We start from the raw sequence: 12,816 nt of genomic DNA on the forward strand, positions 1-12,816 counted from the left end.
CCTGCTCTCAGCTTGTAGTCATTGTTGAAAGGACAAAAACGTAGCAGCACTGGTATGGAGCCCTCAAAGCTGTTGAAAAGATTAATCATTTCCAGTAAGCTGGAAAATGAGGGCCATTTTCTTAAATAGTATCCTGTATGGAATGTTACCTTAGGAAACAGAATTGTTTGGTAATGTCAAAGGTTTAATGGATGAGTCTTAGAGTTAATGGTGAGAAGCTTTACATTCGAAATAGCTTCCTTGCACATATTTTAACATTTTTATTATAAATCCATAAAGGATTTTATAGGTCATTTTAATTCACACAAGAAAGAAATTAACTTTCTTTTCCCAATAAAAATTTATAGAACATTAATTCATATTTATAGCTAAATTGTTTAGTGATTTTAAAGAACCAAGCATATATATTCTTTTTCTGCTCTCTATGAACATTCTACTTTGAGTTGTACAATACTTTTCCAATGATGTTATAATTATTGAGAAAAAATGCCTCTCAAAGTTCAATTACAGCAGATACAATTACTTTTCTTAAATTTATTTATATGCAAATTATATGCAAATGCACATTGAAACCTGAGTCCATATATCTGCACTTTTGTGATGTTATTTTTACAGACTTTACCATCTGAAAAAGTATGTCAAATGTAAGAACTTGTGCTGTTAAGTAAACAATTGTGAAATTGCAATAAGAAAGAAAATTTAACAAATGTTAAATGTGGCTATGTAGGTATGCTACATATGTTTGTGGTCTGCCTTAATGGGGGGGGGTGGATTTGGATTTTATCAGAGCAGTATTGGTTTTATTCACCAAATTTACTTGCATTTTGCAATAACTGTTGGTTGGTGTACTCGTTCTATACCCCAACTGGCCTTCCAAACTACATACAGTTGCAAAAAGGTAGTTCAGACACAAAAACATCAGAGAACCACTCATTCCCACAATCAGGAGTCCCATAAAAACACTAGACTAGAAGCAGAGGACCTTCTGCAACCCATGCAGGCCCTGTGCATGCTGCTCCAGTCTCTGTGAGTTCATATAAACTTTGTTCATGTTGTTTAGAGGGCTTTGTTTTCTTGGTGTCCTCCATCCTCTCTGACTCTTATATTCTTTTCTCCTTTTCTTCTCCAGAGTGCTCTAAGCCCTAAAGGGAGGGATTTGATGGAGACACCCCCTTTACAATTTTGTGTTCTAGGGACTTTAACTTTCTACATAGTGTCTTGCTGTGGGACTCTTTGTTTGCTCCTATATGCTACAGGAGGAAGGTTTTCTGATGATAGCTGAATAGCAATGATCTATGAGTATAGCAGACTATCATTAGGGAGTCATCTTATTACTTCTATTTTTGCTTTTTTTTTTTTCTTAAGATCAATGTTATTTGGTTTCACAAAATCATCCCTCGACTATCTAGTCTCAGAATCTTGGTCAATCAGGCAGTGTTAGTTATGGGTTTCATTTTGTAGAGTGGGCTTTAAGTCAAACCACTTAATTGATTGGTTACTTCTTCAAGATTTGTGAACATATTTTGGAAACAGAATTCTATTGTACATAAAGGTTTTATGGCTGGACTGGTCTTTAAATTTCTCTTTTGATAGTTTGCAGAGAACCTTCTTGTACCAAAGATGCTGGATCATACGGGTGAACACGTTATGTAAGCACCAGCTCAGCATATCCATTTTCCATGAATTGTGTGGGTGCTATCTTTAGTAATGAGGCTTGGCTGTCAGCTCACAGAGAGCAACCTATAGGCTTGGCAACATACTAAATTGTTTGGGGTTTCTCGTGGAGCCTCTTTGGACAACACTCAATTAATTGTAACCCAATTCTGGTACTGGAAGCTTCATTTGGTGACAACAGATGGCAAGTTGGAACTCTGTCTCCCCCATTATTTGATTACATTTAGAATACCTTCATATATGTATATATTTTAGGAAGTTTCTACTGCATTAGGTTTCCATACTACTGTGCAAATGCCCCTTTATTTTTGCTGTCTTAATGTATCCTTTCGCAAGCCCTTTCTCTCTTCCCTCCCAACTTGACCCTTTCATTCCCTTTGTATCCATATTTATATTCTATTTCCCATTCCTAAAGAGATCTATCTGTTCCTTTGAATCCCTTACTCTATATCTACCTTACATGGTTCTATGAATTGTAACATCTACTTAACAATGAATATCTACATATATGTACTGTGTATTATATTATGATCCTTTTTTCTAATTTTTCAATTTGATTTTTCACACCACTCACAACATGCTTGATTCATAGGCAGAGTTAGTAGTTCCATCCCATTTTTGAGAAAATAAAATGGCGACTCAAAGTGAATCACTTCCCTGAGATCAAACTTTAAGACATAGCTTATCATAAGATCCTTTGAGACACTCAGTAAGAATTTCCAAAAGCAAGTTCACTTGGAATAAGTGTTCATTTCACTTTTAGACTAGTATCCCCAATCACATGATGTGACAAAATTATTATAACCACCTTGCTATTTTAATTCAGGAAGTATCTACTCTCTTTTACCTTCTATAGTAAAGAGGGATATTGACAACTTTTATAATCATACACTCCGTATAAAACAGAAAGACGTTTGCTTTACATCTAGTAGGCTCTCAATGTAATGACCATAGGTGGGATTCATTACAAGAGCAAGAGTCATCTATTCCTCTTGGATGCATTTGCCTCCTGTTGTTCTAGAGCTGTCAGGTGTTCTGTTAAGTTGCTAGTGTAGGATCTCTACAATTTCTTTACCAGGGCACTTAGTGCTATGAATTTTCCTCTTAGCACTGCTTTCATTGTGTCCCATAAGTTTAGGTATGCTGTATCATCATTTTTATTGAATTTCAAGAAGTGTTTAACTTTTTTGTTTCTTCCTTGACCAAGTTATCATTGAATAGAGCATTGTTCAGTTACCATGGGTATGTGTATTTTTTACTCTTTCAGTTGTTATTGAAGTCTAGCCTTAGTCCATGGTGACCTGATAGGATGCATGGAATTATTTCAGTCTTCTTGTATCTATTGAGACTTGTTTTGTGACCAATTATATCATCAATTTTGGAGAGGATACCATGAGGTGCTGAGAAGAATGTATATTCTTTTGTTTTAGGATGAAATGTTCTGTAGATATCTGTTAAATCCATTTGGTTCATAACCACTATTAGTTTTACCATATCTCTGTTTAGTTTCTGTTTTAGTGACCTGTCCGTTGATGAGAATGGGGTGTTGAAATCTCTCACAGTTATTGTGTGAGGTTCGTCATAGGAAGAATACGTCTATACTCACAAAGACATCTTGTAAACTAGTGTTCCTAGCATTGTAAATTTCTTCACACACTATGATCTTCACACAAACAGTTCTTTCTGAAGTACACCACTGCAAATAGAATCTAAGCAGGAAAATAAAGTTGTGTATAAAGTCTACTATGATAGTGACTTTACACACCTTCTGAGCTCTAGAGCCATCCCAGCAACAAATTTTACAGTGATAGACAAAGCTGGTCACAGTCCTGGCATGAATATCATCGAACAATGGTGAGCAGTACATTTGCCTCATGAGGAAAGGAAATGCATGTGAATATCTTTTAGGATGTGATCCTGTGTGTTTACTCTGAGCCTTAGTGCACTATATGGCAGACAATGTCACTGTGAGACTTTCCATTTTAATCTTGCATCTTCATGAAACTAGGAAAGTGTTCAGTGGCCATTAGAGTTCTGTCAAGATTTCCTTTGAGTGTAAAAGGTTTAAATTAAGTTGAAATTATAATTTTAGAGAAGATTATATCATATGTTTATATAATCTTGTTGGCCTTAAAATTTTCTGGTTTGAAGTTGAGCTTTATCCCTTTACCTCCCCTTTTCTATGTTTTTCTTTTCCCGATGAATTTCTCAACACTAAACTCCTTAGAGATCTGGAGACCATCTAATATAGTTATCAACTTGTGTTACTAGGTGATTTTATAAAGTATAAATTAGTTTTAGACTTATCTTTGTGTTTTATATTTTCAACAACTTTATTATGATATAACTGGTACACTCAAATGTTGCATATGTAATGTACACCATAGAGTGAAGTTGTATATTTGCATAAAATCATGAAATGATTTAAAGACATTTTTTTACTGCTTTCTTCTCTCTTTCTTTTTTTTCCTCAATAGTGTTTGATTTTACACTAGGTCTCTAGGCTATCTAGTTTCTGGTCCTTAGGTATTAAAGCAGTGGTATGGGATCCATCAGTAAAGTTGTATATTTGCATAAAATCATGAAATGATTTAAAGACATTTTTTTACTGCTTTCTTCTTTCTTTTTTTCCCCAATAGTGTTTGATTTTACACTAGGTCTCTAGGCTATCTAGTTTCTGGTCCTTAGGTATTAAAGTAGTGGTATGGGATCCATCTTGCAGAGTGGGACCTAAGTCAAATCAGTCATTGGTTGACTACACTCACAAATTCTGTGCCATCATTGCCCTAGCACATTTACAGGCAAGACAGATCATAGGTATATGAATGGTGTTGGGGCTGGATCGATGCCAACATTTCTTTCCCAGTAGCCTGCAGAGTACTACACCAAAGACACCAGAATGTACAGGTGACAGTTCTATGCAGGCACCAGCTTGACTTGTCTGTGTTCAATAGTTTGTGTGTGGGCTGTTTCTGACAATGAGGCCCCACTGTCAGTTTGCAGAGGGCAAACATTTGTCTTAGAAACAGCCTCGGTTATTTGAGAATTTCTAATAGACATTCTTAGCAGAACATAATTGAATGCAACCCAATCCCACCACATGAAGCCTCACCTGGCAACAAGAAATAGCCAGTTGAGAGTCTGTATCTCCCATAGCTAAGAGTCCTAATTAGATCACCTTCATACATTCCAGGAAGCTTACACCCCACTGTTTTCACATTACCCCCAAAATGTTCCCACTAATTCCAGTCAGCTTTGCCTACAGTTTCCTCCTCCACTCCCTCTCCCCAAAACTACTCATGTCCCCAGCCTACTGTAAAATCTGTTATATTTCCCCTCTCAGGGAGATCTATGTTGCCCCTCCTAGACCTCCCTTTTTATGTAACCTCTCTGGGTCTACGGATTATTGCTTTAAAAAAGTAAATAATTTTAATTATGTATGTGTTGAAACCTTTATATTCTGTGTATCTAAGCCTACATATATATATTCTGATGTTAGGTCATCATAGCATATGTTTAATAGCTTGATCTTTTTATTTTTTATTAACTTAGGAAATATTAACAAGGCTATTTATCTGAGTTTTAGAACTGAGTTTGTGACTAATAGTAGAGCTAAAAATATGTGATATGCTTTTCTTTTAAAATATAAATGTTGTCTTCTGACTAATATGATATTTCAGATCTTGGTAAACATTACTTTTGTTAGTTTAAGTTTAGCTTAAATACTAAGAAGTGGAAAAATAATTTTGTATCCTAGGAATTTTCTAAAAGTGGGAGGCATTCATGGGGTTATTTCATATTCAAACATCTTTTGTTCCATATTGAATTAGCAAAGTAGAAATAGGAGCTATTTATTGATCATTAATTTATTAATTCTTAATAAAAGAAGTTTTGAAGAAAGCCTGACATTTCACAAACATATATTTTATCTGCTTTTGGTACCAACGACCATGTTTTATACCAAAAGAAACTCATTTGTTTTCCTCTCTCTCCCCCTTTACTTCACTCTTTTTTCTCTCTTCACCACTTTCACAACACTTTAGTGTATAAATATCTTGATAATCTGAAACTATCTGCAATCTACAATAAGTGCTATTCTTTCATAGATTCTAAAATAGTATATTCTAGTTAAGTAAAAAATGTTGGACTATAAAAAAAAAAAACCTCTTAACTTTGTGAGGAACAGGAGTGCAGTTAAATGCATTGAATTATGCCAAAATTACCAAGATATTATTTTGTTTATGTAAACATTATACTAATGCAAAGCACAAACTGTAAAATATTTTTTCCTTTCACAAATTTCTATAATAGCTATTTCATCTGTTCATAGTGATTTTTAAAATTTCCAGGTCAAAACCATAATTTTTCCCATAATAATACCATGGTTGTATGTTGTTTAGTTAAGTAGTGTGGATTGAACCTGGGCCTTGTATAAGCACTCTACCACTGAGTTACTGCCTCAGCCCAATCATGTTCTCTTCCCCATGAATATTGTGCACATCTATTCGTTATTTTCTAATATCACTGTCTTAGTTTTGCTTTTATTGCTGTGAGGAGACACCATGACCACAACAAATCTTATAGAAATATTTAATTGGGACTGCCTTACAGTTTCAGAGGTCTAATCCATTATCACCATGGTGGGAAGCATGGCAGCATGCAAGGCAGACATGGTGCTGGAGAAAGAGCTGAGAGTTCTACATCCTGATCTGTAAGCAGCAGAAGGGAATTATGTACCACCCTGGGAATAGCCTGAGCATAAAAGAAACCTCAAAGCCTACCCCTATAGTGGCACACTTCCTCAAACAATGCCATACCTACTTCCAAAAGTCCACACTTCCAAATAGTGTCTAATCCTATGGGCCAAGCATTCAAACACATGAGTCTATGGGAGCCATACCTATCCAACCCACTACAATCCCCTAGGTAAATATCAAAATTACTCCTTTGGTGATTATTGTAATCTTACAATACATTTGTCTTTTTGAATATTTTATTAGGATAAAGTGCAAGAAGTGCAAGTAGGGGGGGGTCACTTGGTATTTATTGCCAAATAGTCATAATTTATGTTTCCAAAAATAGAATATAATAATTTTACTAGTTTCCACATATAAGTTTTTGTTTACTATCATAAAATTGTACCTTCTTGATTTAATACATTTATATTACTTGAAAGTTACGTTTTTTCTCTTTTACAAAAATATTTTATTCTGTCACTTTGTTAAGTTGCCTGTTCATATATCTTTATTCATACCTCAATAGTTTAATTCTTCTCATTGTACCTGACCTTGATTGGCTTCTTTCCAGTGAAGAAATGGATAGTTTGATGACATTAAATTGTCCAAAACCAATCACAGAAAACATATGAGTTATTTGGTTTAGAAAGAGATTTTTCTATCTTGTCTTGTATCTGAATCTTAAAGTATAGAATCTTTAAAGTGTTATAATCTTTCAGAACCATGAAATAACAACTTTTTTTGTTCAGCATTTACCTTTATGCAAAGTTTGTTAAATGCCAGTAGATGGCACTAATTACATAAACAATTCAACAAGTTAAGGACAACAGAAGAAAGGCCTGTTTTTATGTTTAGATTTTGTTATATGTCTCATGCCAAGCAATTCTTGTGGACTTTCTTTTGTAGCTTATTTTCTCTTGTGATAAAAAACAATTAAGTTTATTTTATTCTCAATATAGTGGTACTAAATTGAATTGAAGGAGTTAATGCTCAAGATTCTGCATTTGAAATTTTGTCATAGAAATCATGTTACATCAATATAGTTGAGAGACTACATGAGAGGTTAAAAACAATTGTGTAGGCATGCTGTGGCCTGAAGAATCAGTAGCTATTTATAAGATATTTAAAGATACCTCATTTAGAGATGTCTGGACAAAAAGTGACATAATTGTTTTTCTTATTCACACCTATAGCAGTTGGCCAAAGACCTCCGCCAACGGCAGATAAATGTAGATGTGGCAAATGATTTGGCACTGAAACTTCTTCGAGACTATTCTGCTGATGATACCAGAAAGGTACACATGATAACAGAGAATATTAATACTTCTTGGGGAAACATTCATAAAAGGTAAGAACTGCTTTATTTCTCAAACTATTTTTAGCTGTAATGAAGGGGCAGTGACCTTGGATGGAACTCACCATCCCATTAATGACATATGCCAATTCAACTCAAAAGCCTGGTTTGCTGTGCTGTTTTAATGAGGAGAAGCCTGGGATTTGATGAAGTGAAATGATTTGCCTCCATTCACAAACACAATGATAGAACTAAGCAATTAACTAAAAACCAACTTCAAGTGGAAGTTGAAGAAAGAACAGTGGAAGGGACCAAGAACAAAATACCTCCTGAAATCATATATAGAGTGAGCTACGTTTTTCACTAAGGCCCCAGCTTTGAATGTTCCCACACTCTTCCAGTAATGCCAACAAATTTTGAGCCAATGAGTGATTGATCTATTAATGAGAAAATGAGCCTCTGTCTTCTGAGCTTCCAATGACTAGATTCAGAAGATACCAATCAAGATTTGATATGCAAACCTATAACAAAAATTAGTAGCTCTGAGAGACAGCACATCTTCACACTAGGTCCCATTATCATATCAATTCTTTGAAATCTAGTGCATTTTTCTTGCATTAATACTTATTCCAAATATTAATAAACCATGAATCATATAATTATTTATTTTGTATTTGTCTCACACATTACTCTAAAATCCATAAGGACTGAGATTGTCTTCTTTTGACACAACCCCTCATCCTTAAGTAGATTATATAATCAGGAGTTGGTAAATATTTGCAGAATCAGGATTCTTTCTGCATGAAGATTTACTTTGAGTGTGCTGTGATATGTTAATTATTGTTGGGCTCTTATTTTTAATTGTGCCAGAAAACAAAGGCAAAGAAAAAAAATAGTGCCTGTATAATGAGGAGCAGGACGACAGGGAAAGCTAAATCCCAGAAGATGATATGAATTACTGGAAAAGTCAGTTAGGCGATTTTAATTTGGAGAAAAAAATGTTAGCATGGAGGAGAAAAATAAAATTGATTTTAAACTAGGAGGCAAAAGTCTTAGGAGTAATGAGCTATTTATATGCAAACCTGAACTAGGGGTGGAAAGTGAACATTCCTGGGGGGCTTGATTTAAGCAGTGACTATAGAAATAGAGCACTGAATTCCAGAAAGAAGATTCAAGCTAAGGCTGAGAAGTTACACTGGAACCCTTTCAAAAAGGCCCTAGTGAAGAAAGAACAGGTTTGAATATGAGGCCAATATTTGGGAAAATCGATGGCCCAGTTTCTATTTCATCTAAGGACATGATTTAGAGTCAATCTTCAAGTGTAGATGTGTTAATTGTTTTTGTTAAGCCATGAAAACAGTAGGCTTAGGAACAAATATCCAGATAAAAACAATTGGTATTAGAAAGTCAACCATTACAGGACCTGGCACACCCTTTTCCAATGAGGCCAGATAAGGCATCCTGGTCAGGAGAACATGATTTACAGAGAGGCAACAGTCAGGGACAGAACCCACTCCAGTTGTTGGGGCACTAGAGCATGTTACTTCTGTGGGGAGGGCAGTCTGCCCCTCTCAGAGGATAAGGAGGACAGCGAGAGGGAGAAGGACAATGGATCTGAGAGGGGGAGAATGGAAGGAGGGGAGGGCCTGCGATTGGGATGTAAAGTGAATTAACAGATTAATTAATGGAAAAAAAAGAAAGTCAACCATTAGATGTCAGCAGAAAGCACTGAGAAGAAGACTCTCAAACAGATGGTACTTTGGGAAAGGGCATTAAGATCAAGTGTTAATGTAATGAGTTTAAGGAATATAAACAAGGAATGAGCTAAGACGAAAGCTCGTTCATGGTACAAAATTAGAGCCTTAGGGTCTGGTCTATGCCATTTACTCTGTGATTTTTCATCTCACAGACCCGTCTTTCTATAATCTTTTGGTCCACAATGTCTTAGATGTCTTAGTTCTTTTCTCATGTTATTAGAGCTTCAATTCCCTAGGAAAATGGCCTTTGGGTTATATTTGTTGGCTTCATTCCTTAAAAAAAATATCAACTTAGGAAGAAGTAAATTACTTCCCCATGAACTATATACAAAAGTATCGAGCTACTTTTGATGCATACTTTATCTTTTCTGCTTTTCTCTCTACTACTCATATCCTTTGAGAAGTATATCTTTGCATTTTCAGTGTGATGATGACTACCTGTCAACATTTTCAGCTGAAGAAGCTCCTTTGAGCTTCATGCCTATATATCCCACTCATTTCTTTCCACTCAAATTTCCCACAGGAACTTGACATTGAGTAGATCCCAATCCAAACTCGTCTTTGCCCTTGGTCAAGATGTTTCTCCAGATGAAACCAGTTTCTTTTACTGTGATTCTTAACCAATGAACACTGCCCCTCATTCAGTTGTCCCTTTTGGGAATTTAAGAGTCATGCTTGATTCTACCCTCTGTAAGCTTTAAGAAAGTTGTTTGCTATCTAAAATAGCTTTCAACCCCAGTCTCTTTTCTTTATCTCTCTTCCTCTACAATTATGTCTCATTTAAATTATTAAAATGAACATATCATTCACATAAATTGATTCACTTCTAGCCCTACTACTTTCTAACCCATTCTCTATATAAACTCTGGGGTGACTTTTTTTTTTTTCAGACTCATAACATTCATGTACATCTCCTGCCTACCTATTTTAAAGACATTACTAATTTAGTCATTTTTTCAGTATTGAGAATGGAATTCAAATTCTTGTGCATGCTAGGCATATGTTCTTCCCCTAAGCTATATAACCAGCCCATATCTGTTGATTTTAAAACTCTATCCAATTCCAGATATATGACTTGGTCTTCCCTTATCATCCTAGTCTAATTGATTGTTTTACTAGACTTCTTCTTTACATGCCATCACACAACTGACAGTGACTTATTTTCATTTCCTTGTAGCTATGCTCCATCTTACTTCTTCTTTATGTGCTTACATTCTGCTTATTATCCAGGTCTTAGCTTTAGTTCTGATTGCTTCAGTAAGCTTTCTCTGTCAACTATAAAACTTCATGTTATTTTATTTAATTTCACCACACTGTGTTTAGGTTATTTGTAGGTCTTTGCTTTCCATGAAAATGTTGACTTTTTATTGAATGTACATTAGCTGCTGTCTACCCTTATATGACTACACGCCTAGCTCAATACCAAATAACTTCTCTTAAAACCTGCCCTGATGAGATAGGTAAATGGGAAAACATTGGTGATCCAACCAAGCTCAAAAAGAGAATGCAAAACACTAGGTTAAACCAATGGCCCTCATTAAAGTCATTGGATTTCAAAACAAAATAAAACCCATGAAGATGGAAAAGGTACTCATTGGAAGGAGCAAGGGGTGATAGAGGCAGAAAGTAGATAGGTGACTTAGGGCTGCCATAGTAATCAGAACACATTGTATACATGTGTGAAAATATAAAGGAAGAAAAAATTCCAAATTTCTCCTTAGGATACTCACCAATGAAGTGAACCATATCTATTGGATTTGCTTTTATATTTCAAATCACAGTACGTCTACCAGAAGTGTGTCAAATAGAGGTCGATTGGTCTTATAGAACAATGTGATCAAAAGTAGCAGGTACTAAAATGGATTCAGTGGCTCAGCAGCATCAACTCCAAAAACTTGTATACTCTTCCTACCATTTCCTCAGAAATGCATATTCCAGCAGAAAAAGAGATCAGAGAGGGGAAGGAATGTTTCTTTCAAAATCTTAAAGACCAGAATTTTGCTATGTAATCATGTCTTATGGTTGGGAGGTTGGGGTTTGGCCAGTGACCAGAGAGCATATCTGAAACAATGAATATGGAGAGATAAACTGGCAAGTTACAGTAGATAACATTATGTTTCTTGAAGAATTACCACTTAAGTAATAGGCTGGTGGTGTGGGGATTATAGTGACAAGGATCTATGTGGACCTGATGATTGTTCTGGTCATTGTGACAGATTCTATAATTCTCTGTTGACTCCTAATCCTTCACAACATTAGAAACCTACACTGTATGTTTTCTCCACGTGTTCTTTATTCAGACTAAGTTGTAGAAACTTTGTCTATAACTTCTCTTTTTTGTGTCTTATAGATCTTATTATAAGTAAACAGAAACAAAAATATTCTTCATGTGATTGTATTTTGACCTATTTGTTTAATAACTTAACCAGCTGAATACAGAAATAAAGTAAAATTATCATCTTCTATATTTGTATTGTCCGATGGAATAGCCACCAGTCATATGTGTCTAGTCACATTTAATTATTATTAAATATAACATGAGATTCAGTTTTTACAAGACCATCTTCTAAATGCTTAAGAGCCCCTCTGTATAATTATTTCCCCATTAGGCAATACAAGATACAATACTTCTATTACCACAGAAAGCCCTGTTTACAATTCTGCTGCAAAACAGAATTGCTTATATTTACCTAAGCAGTTTCAGGTACCTTTCTCATAATAATTTACTCTCTTCCTTACAAAAGAGCAACTGCCACATTTCATCAATAAATGTTTTTTCCCACTGTGTATTTTTGACAGCTGCATTTCCTTGTTTTTACTTCTTATTTCATGCATTTTCTTATTTCCTAGTGTTAGTTTTAAATTCTAAAAGCTGTGAGTTTTGCAGAATGCCATTTCCACTTTTGTTTATCATGTAACCTCACGTTAAACAGGCAAGATTGATAATATAGATATTTGAGGTGTGAAGAAAATATGTCACATCTTTTAAAAACTTGCTACGGGAAGCCTGCTGATTGCATCATTTCTCACAATTCAGGTTAGAAACTACTTTACTACTGAACACTAATATATTGCCTACACTGAAACTGCCAATCACACAGATAAATGTATGCAAAATCTTTATTTATTTGGAAGCTGATTTGAAGCAATAAAATATTCAATTGAGTTTGAAATTGTTGAATGTTAAGTAAAGTGTATGTTATATGGAAGAACTTTATTTTAATAACATACCTTGGAAGATTTTAGTTTCAAGAAGGAAACAACACAAGAATTAACTAGTGTTTACTCCAGAGTCTCAATTTAGACCATAGATTGCCTATGTAGGGAAATATTTTGTTTTCCTGATCATATTCCA

At 34.9% G+C, this 12,816-nt stretch overlaps 1 protein-coding gene across 10 annotated transcripts in view; it reads left to right on the plus strand.

Annotated features, from left to right (window-relative positions):
• Nucleotides 1-12,816, plus strand: part of Dmd (dystrophin) — a 1,571,027-nt gene that overhangs the window by 1,009,932 nt on the left and 548,279 nt on the right. For all 10 annotated transcript variants that reach the window (XM_076918257.1, XM_076918249.1, XM_076918252.1 and 7 more), the window contains one exon: nucleotides 7,604-7,758. In XM_076918257.1, coding sequence (XP_076774372.1) covers nucleotides 7,604-7,758 — 155 coding nt within the window. The remainder of the gene's footprint in view (nucleotides 1-7,603; nucleotides 7,759-12,816) is intronic.

This window comes from Arvicanthis niloticus, chromosome X (assembly GCF_011762505.2).
Source record: "Arvicanthis niloticus isolate mArvNil1 chromosome X, mArvNil1.pat.X, whole genome shotgun sequence".
Taxonomy (NCBI): domain Eukaryota; kingdom Metazoa; phylum Chordata; class Mammalia; order Rodentia; family Muridae; genus Arvicanthis; species Arvicanthis niloticus.